Genomic DNA, 10,304 nt, shown 5'->3' on the forward strand with positions numbered 1-10,304 from the left:
CTATTCATTATATACATTTTACATATACTTACTTCGATTCATCATATATTATCAAAAATAATTGTTTTCTTTTACTGTTTTGTTTATTATCTCATATTAGCCTAATAGGCTGTCAATATATGTTTTGTTGTTGTTGTTGTTGTTTTTTACCACGAAATATAAGTCGTATAAGAATGCTAAAATACAAAAAAAAAAAAAAAAACCTAAATCAAAGCAAAGTCATTTGTAGCACCAGTGCGATTTAACTGTAAAAGCTGTTCTGAGGAGCTCCGCTGGGGGCGCGCCTGCTCCAGCTCCCGCCTCCGCCCCGGATCATGACAGCGCTGTCCACGGCACGCGCGTCCTTCCGGTTATGGGATGAATCGCCTTGGTGTTCAGTTCAGGTGCGGTGTTTTTGTTTCTTTGAACCTATTGAGTGTGTTTCAGCTACCTCAGTGTGATGGCATGCGATTTCAAGGTTGATTTAATTTAATTTTATATGCTTTTCTTTGCCTCTATCGTGTCATCCTCATCCTCATTCAAAACCGCCAGCAGCATGTCTAACGGGTTATCACCTCAGCTGACATGACGGTACTTCTGGATGATATATGATCAATGCTTGATATCTGAACATGTTTGTCACTAAAACGGTGTTGAAGAGCCAAAATTCCTATTAAAAGCCGCCTTTAACGCCACTGTATATAACGTTAGCTTAAACTTTAAACTGGAAAACATTCACCAGGACAAATTAGTTTTCAGGTTAATGTCTTGTTTTGATATATTGCTTTGACTAACACATATGTGCAGGAACGAGCAAAGGCAATGAAGCTATGATAATGTTCTTACTGACAGAGTCTTTTAGAAGACGTTTAGTCTTAAAACTCAAATCATGTTCAAATTTATCACAGGTGTGATTGTTACTTCTGGCCTTTCGTCTATCAGAAGTGAAGCTGCTCTGGTTGCCATGGAGACAGAGACTGAGCACCATGCAATGTTTGTGGACCCGGACTTTCCAGCTGATGATTCCTCAGTCTTCTGTGATTACACCACGCCTCTCTACAAATTGTTGGGTGATGTCACATGGCTCCGCCCACAGGTAACATTCTATAGTCACTCTTTCACACCCGTGATATTATAATAGCAAACAGACGCATTTCAAATGAGCACACATGAAGGAACACATATAGTAACTGATTTTCATTTAGTTTGGTGTCTATCTCAATTTTAAATACTCCTTGACATCAGAATGAAAGTTTTGTGGCTTTTAGTGGGTTAGCTTTAAGACTTACAAACAATACTTCAAGTTTATTTTATTTAGTATACTTAAGTAAAGTTTAAGTATATTTTAAAGTATACTTTATGTAGATAGTATACTAATATCAATGTACTAGAAGTATACTTGTTAGTGTACTGTTTCAATACTACTTGGGACTAAATTGTTCTTTTTTGTATATAAAAGTATACTTTAAGAAGTGTAACATTAGTAAACTTGAGTACACAACTAGTTTACAAGAAGTTTTTCTTTTGTACTGCAACTATACTACTAGAGAACTTATATGTATTACTGATAGTTTACTAGTCAAATACTTGTAGCTAAACTGTAGTTTAGTAGTTTTATACTGCAAGTATTCTTTTAAGTTTTCTTTAAGTGAACATAGCATCATACTTATAGTTTACTAATTATATAAATTCTATTTTTACTCTAAGTATACCACTATGTTCCCATTGTAAATTTTTTATACTTGAAATATACCTTTAACTGTACTTTAACGCTTCATGCATTCTTTTTTTATCAACACTTGAATGTGGGTACGTTTGATTAAAAAAAACATTTTAAACATAAAGCTGAGAAAATAGCATTTTTATACTAAGTATACTTAGAATACTTAATTATACTTATAAGTATATCTCAATCAAAAGATTGAGTACAAGGCCAAATATACTTAAACCTTTCTGTCAGTAAATCAAATATACTTAAGTACAATTTTAAGTATATTTCTGAGAAGTACATAAAAAGTAGACTGAAAGTATTATTTCTTATTTTTAGTTTAAAAGAAGTAAACTAATAGCACACTTGAATAAACTTCTTTTTCATAAGGGTACTGTGCTATAGTACTCCTAAATATTGACACAATTCAATTTAGCATATACTGTAGCAGATTGCATGCATTTAATAAAGAATAAAGAAGGGAGATGAGCCCTTTGATATGTCCCAAACATTTTATTGGAAAATATGCAGGAAATACTGCATATGGAAAAAATGCTGCACTCCTTAAGTGAATTCACTGGGTCTATAACAATACAAACTGTCAGAATCTGGCTTTCTTTGCATATTTCCCAGGACATCTGCAAGCAGCCTCAACTCTTCCCCGATGACCCTGTGCAGGCCCACCCAAAGCAAGGCATTCTGGGAGACTGCTGGTTGCTCTGTGCCTGCTCCATGTTACTCAAGAACCAGCATCTTCTGAACAAGGTGAACACTGTCAGGTTTAATGTGTGAGACATAAGAGAGTGCAAGAGTCGGAGAGTTAAAATTCCCATTAATTTTCTCTGATTTCTCCATAGAGGAATTGATATTTAATGATAACTTATAAACGTTATACAACCTATGAGGTTGTTAAATTATGGTATATGCTTTTGTTGAAGCAATCAGCCAGCATTATTTCAACTTATTTTTTAAAATAATTGTGTTTAACAGTGGAATTCCTGAAGAAAAACTACATTACACCGCGTCTACATAAATCGCGAGTGACGCAACAAAATCAAATAGGGGTCGGCAAATTCTTGACAGTAATCTGATGCCCTGTTTTATTTCTGACGTACTTCAAGTGCTCGTGCTATTTCTGGCATGAGGAACAAATGTATTTGCACGATTAGCCATGATTCTCCAATCAGAGAATCACACCAAGCAAATCACACCAAAAGATCCACCCACTCCCATGAAGCACTGTGAATTAAGTAAAAGAGTCTCCCTCTGAAACTACTTAAATATTCTTGTACGTGTATATATATGGATATTGTGCATTAAACATAAAATATATTGCTTTTTTTATATTATCAACATCTTTAAATCGATAGTTTTATATTTATCCATAATTTTTTATGCAATTATGTCATTTGCTTCATGGGATTCACCTCTTAGCTGGCTGGTTTGGTTCATGGCTTTTAACTCTTTAACTGAGACTTTTATTTAAATCCTTATGAGAAAAATGAATGGAAAATATACTTACGAAACCATGGCTGCTAAAAGAAGTGGATGGGCACTGTTGCACTCTATTATTCAGTTATTTTATATACACCAACTCATCCATGTCTTCTCCACAGAACACAAACAAATAATCCAAGTTTAAATATTCCAAGCCAGTGTGTTACATCGCATGTAACTTCCATCATATTTCACACATTAAACTTATTCTAAAACATTATGACAACACTGCTGAGGGTTGTTTCTTTCACAGTTTCATCCACAAACTTCAACTGAATGTGCTCTAGGTGTATTTTTATGTGTGTTTGTGTTTGTTATCAGGTATTTCCACCGGAACAGCCTTTGTGGGGTGACTGTGCTTATCACGGTGAGTTCCAGTTTCGGTTCTGGCGGAACGGGCACTGGATAGAGGTACGAGTGGATGACCGGCTGCCCTGTATCAATGACACTCTCTGCTTCTCACGATGCCAGAGCCCTAGGGCATTCTGGGTAGCACTTTTGGAGAAAGCATATGCCAAGTATGTGCTGGTACAAAGATGTCTGTGAAGTATAAAATATCATTTTGATTTGATGTTTGAACTTAGACCAAATCATAATAAGTGTTGGCAACTGTTGTTCATACTAGGCTACATGGTTCATATGAGCGTTTGTGGGCAGGCCAAGTATGTGAGGCAGTGGTGGATCTGAGCGGAACCATTGTGGTACAATGGAGTCTAAAAGGGGCCGAGTCATCACAACAGTCCAACGACACCCAGATTCAACACACCACTAACGGGACGAGTCTATCTCAACTCTCACTGGAGCTGAAGGAGCGATGTGCCATCAGCTGCTGTGTTCACAGCGCCTCCACAGGTGAGACAGAAAAGTAACCACTGAATCTGAATTTAATTGACCCTTCGCTAAGCCCCGCCCTCCTTAGTTACTGTTGCTACGCCTGTCAAGCTTTTGCGCCTGGCACGTCTATTACAGTATGTATGCACTGGTTTCAGACATTCCTAAGGAGATAATTAGTCATTTTTGGCAGACAGGTGAAAATATGAGAGAGCAAGACTGCAGTATGCATTCGAGGGCTATATCCACGACATAATATGCAAACGATTAGAGAATAATTTCATCAAAATTGAAGCTAAAGTCTATAACTTTAGGTCCCAGCGCAAGCAGCAGCCGCCTCATACGCTGACCATTCAAATGGGAAACACACAAATTGAGGAACAGCTTTGTGCATGCACAGCAGGGTAAATGAAATGTGAAAATATTCTAATATTTATAAATCAAACAGCTTATCCATATGTATCGTGGAATAAACACAAGACATTAGCCTGACCACTTTGCAATGATAACATTCTCCCGCTTATATTTGTAGTGCGCCAGGCTAACGTTACTGCTCACACGTCGTGGGTCACATAGTGACTACTGTTATGAACTGATTAAGTTTGCATACCAAACTTTTCCTTGGAGATCTCCGGCAAGCCCCCTGATGTTCCCTCCTTTTACTAACTACCTTTTACTTTTACTAGAACTAACACCGTGAGAGTCGCGATCGGATTGGGGTAACGTTACTAGTTTGGCCGTCGATTAACAAAATGCTGAAATATATTTTTAAGTAACGTTAAATTATGTCAGTGAGCCTCCGTCTTGCCTTTAATCTCACTGCTTGATCCACGAGCTGGACAATAACTTTATTCTAGAGCTGCTATAAAGCCAAAACACTTTACTTTTAATTTCCTATTATCAATGTAAACCTGCTTTGGAACAATCTACAATGTTAAAAGCGCTATATAAATGAAGATGACGCCCGGCATTTCTCCCCTTGGGTTTTAGGTTTCGGGAAGGGAACAAAATCCACCACCCTGTCCAAACTTTTAGGATACCGGGTATCAGATTTGCACAATCCATACGCACAACGCGGCATGTTTCCCTCTCGTTCGAAAGCTTGCCAGACCTCCCGCGCCTAGTTACGGTTGCTAAGCCACGATTGGCCTGTGGCGGTTTTTGGGCGTGGCTTAGCGAAGGGTTCAATTGAGCTGGATGTTGACACTAACTTGCAACTGACAGTTATTGAACTGACCTGAAACAACATTGAACTAAATTGAGCTGAATAATGATGCTATTGCCTTCTGTAGAGATTCTTTGCAGCTGAAATTTAATTAATTTAATAAATGATTTTATATATATATATATAATTGATTAATTTTGCAACATTAACATTGTAATTTTCCTGTTTATTATCGTGAAGCTGCTTTGATATACATGATATTATGTGCTTTGATATGCACTATATAAATAAATGTGACTTAACGTGACAAACAAGTAACTGTTGTTTGACACAGTCAGGCAGTGTTGTTTTAGTATTATTACTGTAATATGTAATTACAGTATTATAAATATTTTGAATTAGTTTGTATTTTTATATTTTCAGTTTTCATTTTAATGTTGGTTTAAGTTTTAGTAATTTTGTTTTGTGTTTTTGTCATTTTTATTCTTTTAAAAAAAATCTTAAATTTTAGTAATTAAACTTAAGCTTATTTTATTTCAGTTAGTTGCCAAGGCAACATTTTATTCTTTTTTTTTAAATAGTTTATTTTATTTCAATTAACAAAACAAGTTTTTTAATGGTTTTACTTACCGATAACAGCACTATTTGGGAGTGATTGTAGACTATAGCAGCAATAGTTAATAGTTTACAGATTTTACAATGTTCCTAATTCATACCTTGAATTTTTTGCTGGCAATTTTACAATTGGCAGAAAATCTTTCACAAAATACCGCAGGAAATATTTAGAGGAAGGTGTTTCTTCCTTATAGAAGTTTCACATAGAAGTATTTTTGATAGCATGCCTTGCTGTTTTTCAATGAGAAAAGAGGTGAGAAATATTGCAGTATTCATTTATGCAATAACAATGGAAAAAATGATCTGCAAGCCAGGTACATTATAAGATGTATTATAAGGAGGTATAATGTAGTAATGAGTCTCTTTTTGCCCAGTTCAGTCAGGTATGATGTACAGAATTAGCTCTAGTAATGGGTGTGTTCTCTGTCTCTCTGCAGGTGTCCCAGAGCTTGGCCAGTTCCACGCCATGAGTGTGGTGGAGTGGACAAATGTGACAACGACTACAGGCGAACAAGTGGAGCTGATCAGGATAAGAAACCCCTGGGGGAGGAGGAGCTGGGCCGGGGTGTGGAGGAAGAGGTGTGGAGGGAAAAAATGCTGAATGATCACATACTAGTCCATTTTTACGTTGATTTTGTGTGCTAAATACCTTATATGTGTTATAAATAGATTTGTTATTATAATTGTAAATATCTCATATCTGTGTGGATTGATTTAACATACTTAACTAACAAGATGATAAAGTTCTTCATCGAAATGTGCATTTATTTTACTTTTATTAGTAACTGCAGTGCTGTGTGGGTCATTGACAGGGACAGGCCGAAAGTCATTGATGTCCAATGGAGAGCAATAATGATCATATGTTGTGCCTATTTGAGCTTCGGATGCATTGACCTATTTAAACTTTTGTGATTAGACTGAATGCAACCTGACCTAATCAAAACTATGATATTATTGAAGAACAAAGTGAGGATTAACCATATTTTTCCACTAAAATGTTATTTTTTTAAACACTATTTCTTTGAAATTAGTGGTTAATGAATAATCGGGTCTGAAATAATTTTAGAGTTGTTAAATTATAAAAAGTATTTACTTAGATTGTCTCTAGAAAACCTACTATGTTTTTTTCAAACATATTGGTGGTCATTTGTTTGGAACGATCATACACATATGTTGGCGATATTGGAAAGGCTGCTTCTGTCTGACGGGTTCTGTCGGTCTCTCTCGACAGCGGATCAGGATGGGCTTCTCTGGAGGCCTCCTGCGCTCAGGCTTTACTGCGCCGCACAGCAGAGGGGGAATTCTGGATGGACGTGACAGAATTCCAGCAGGAATTTGATGAGGTCACGGTGGGCTATCCCATCAGTGTTGCTGGACACCTCCAAAGCATCTACACAGGTATTGGCTATACGTTCTTGAGAGCATTTACATCACCAGACCATTGCTGTCTTATAAATGATATATCTAGTGAATCATTTGAAGGTTTAAAAAGAATAAAGGTAGACATTTATTTAATATTTATATTAATGTGGTACTATATTTCCGTTCATGTAGGAAGCTTTCTAACCCACAGCCACCAGATTGGAGGTCGCTGGGTCAAAGGTCACTCTGCAGGCGGTTGCCGTAACAACAGCACTTTCATCAGCAACCCTAAGTTCTGGTTGAAAGTGTGTGAGAGAGGAGAAGTGTTGCTGTCTTTGCTTCAGTACGGACGTCCTGAACCGCCAGCAGAGGGCGGCACTCAGCAGCATCCACACCTCCAGGCCATTGCAATACATGTGTGGAAGGTTAGAGAATCACAAAACAATCTTTTTTTGAGTGATTTAACATATTACACTATGTCATATGTGATATATAATATGTTTTAGGTGGAGAAGAAACACTTTAACCTGGTGCGGACACTGAACAAGCCTCCGCTTATGTCACACACACACGCGTATGATCGGGAAGTGGTTGTAGACACTCACCTGAATCCTGGTTTTTACCTGCTGGTGCCCAGTACCTTCCTGCAGGGAGCCGAGGGCCGCTTCCTCTTGAGAGTTCACTCTTCCTGCTCTACCTCTCTCAGGTCACTGCTCAAAGACACACTGGATTGAACTCCTTGTACAGTTCAAAAGTTTGGTGTCAGTAAGATTTTTTTTTATCTGAAGTCTCTTATTTATTTATTTATTTATTTATTATTATTATTTATTTATTTTATTTAGAAGTCTCTTATGGTCACCGAGGTTGCTTTTTTTTTTTTCATCAGAAATGCTGTAAAAAAAATATGAAGTATTATTACAATTTTAAATCACTGTTTTGTGTTTTCTATTTTAATAGATTATAGAATGTGATTTATTCCTGCGATGCAAAGCTGAATTTTCATCATCATTACTCCAGTCTTCAGTGTCACATGATCCTTCAGAAATCATTCTAATATTCTGATTTGGTGTTAAAGAAACATTTATGAACAGCATTTATTTTAAAGAACAACATTTATTTGAAATAGAAGTATTTTGTAACAATATAAATGTCTTTACTGTTTCTTTTGATCAATTTAATGCATCCTTGCTGAATAAAATGTTTTATTTCTTTTAAAAAATCTTACAGACCCCAAACTTTTGAACAGTACTGTGTAAATATACTGTATAATTACACCAATTATTAGTGGTCATATTCACACTGCATCTACATATGCGATTTGATGCAATAAAGCCATCTTATTGGTTTAAAATGTCTGTGTTTTTCTCTCCAGTGTGATGAAATCAACTCCTCCTCCTCTTCAGCACTGTTCAGAGGGCGAGTGGGAAACCGTCAGCTCTCATGGCTCTTGGACTGTTGGTTTTACTGCTTTACAACTTCGCCACACATGGACAAAACCCCCGTATACCCCTTACTGTGACCTATGACCCTGGAGGTAACAACGTAAGGGTCACTCTTCACCAAAACAGGCCAGAGAATGCTCTCCATGCCATCGGCTTTCATATTTATAAGGTCAGATATTATTCATTTCTAATAAGTTTTAAGGCATTTATGATACGAAAGTGTGTTTATTGTGCTAAAAGTGTTCAGTTCTAATCATAATTGTTTTAGTAATGATATAGTAATTTAGTATTAGTAAGGTGTAGGTGTCTAACATTTAATAGTAATTCCTTTTTTTGGTATGCCTTTGGTGTCCAGGTACCTGCCGGTTCTGGCTCCCTGTTAACCCCTGGTTCCATGTGTCCTGTGGTTAGTTGTGTACCTCATGCCCACTCCCAGGAGGTCAGTGTGTTTTGCCATCTTCACCCGGGCGAGTATGTCGTAATTCCCTCCACCTACCAGCCGGATCTCAGCGCTCACTTCACGCTTACTCTTCTACGCAGGATACACCGGTAAGCACTCTGCCTACACTCTATAGTACAGAGAGACATGGCAATGAAAAAAAATATTAGATTGGTGGAAAAATCAATGCTTTTTCTTGAACACATCAAGAATGCAAAAGCTTTGACATTTATTTTTTCTTCCCATCTCATATTTTTTCAAGAACCATGTCCCTTAAAGGTGCAGTAAGCGATTTCTGAGAAACACTGTTGAAATTCTTTATGTTAAGAAAGTGTTGCTGGTTGACATTGAGATGTAAATCTTTGGCTCTGATTTGGTGAAGTACTAATGTTGTCGACCTCCTCAGGAAAGCAATGCAGAGTGAAGAGCTTCTGGGCCATGCTGTGCAGGAGGTAACAGTCTTTCAGCTCATTTAACACTCATGTTCAGATGACATTCAAGCCATGAGCTTTTAGCTACTAGGAATAGTGCAAAATATAAATCAGTATATAATGCATTAGCAATGATTTTGCAGAAGATCATCATAAATAACATTTAATGAATGACAATTATTTTAAACTAGATTTACACTTACACAAAAAATAAATAAAACCCACTTTAGTTTAAACTTCACATTTTTTCATATGTTTAATTGTAATGTATTATTAAATAGGAATAATATTAACATGTATTCATACATGCCCCCCCCCCCCCCCCAGCCTGCTAAATAACTACTTATTTGCTTAATTGTTTGTACCGTTTCTTTTTGTGTGGCCAAGCAAATCTAGATTTACAAGAGGTCAGAAAAGGGACATTGAATTGTGTGTTTATTACCTGAGTGCAGTATGTGCAATTTTTCTTACTGTGTTAAACTGTTGATTTGATAGGATGCCTTAAAAATAATGACTTGAAGTAACATTGTTATATTGAAAAAATTAATGTCCTAATGTTGTGCCAACAATCTGTTGTCTGTCTTTGTATTCACAACTAAAGTTTTAAGTACAACTTACTTGAGAAATTTGAGGCAATTAGTTTCCACACATCTTTCTTAAAATGTGAACAAGCAGATTTGTTAAGATAATTGTTTTGTTTGAGTTTCAAACTGAGTTACCAACACTTCAGTTTTCTGGTAACCTTTACACATACACAAGTTACCATACGAAGTTCTAGTTAGTTCAATCAACTCAAAAACGATTAGCTAATTTACTTGAGAAATTTGAGGGAATC

At 36.5% G+C, this 10,304-nt stretch overlaps 1 protein-coding gene across 1 annotated transcript; it reads left to right on the plus strand.

The window, feature by feature from the left end:
• Positions 1 to 291: 291 nt before the first annotated feature.
• On the plus strand, positions 292 to 9,674 carry LOC311086145 (calpain-10-like). The gene is given in 13 exon segments (XM_084118874.1): positions 292 to 383; positions 922 to 1,075; positions 2,321 to 2,452; positions 3,506 to 3,702; positions 3,810 to 4,036; positions 6,233 to 6,374; positions 7,027 to 7,193; positions 7,350 to 7,582; positions 7,664 to 7,863; positions 8,530 to 8,625; positions 8,627 to 8,768; positions 8,955 to 9,148; positions 9,445 to 9,674. Coding segments are annotated over 13 exon segments (1,980 nt in total). The 5' UTR covers positions 292 to 357; the 3' UTR covers positions 9,515 to 9,674.
• The last annotated feature ends 630 nt before the right edge of the window (positions 9,675 to 10,304 follow it).

The sequence above is a fragment of the Abramis brama genome, assembly GCF_963993115.1.
Source record: "Abramis brama genome assembly, chromosome: 7".
Taxonomy (NCBI): domain Eukaryota; kingdom Metazoa; phylum Chordata; class Actinopteri; order Cypriniformes; family Leuciscidae; genus Abramis; species Abramis brama.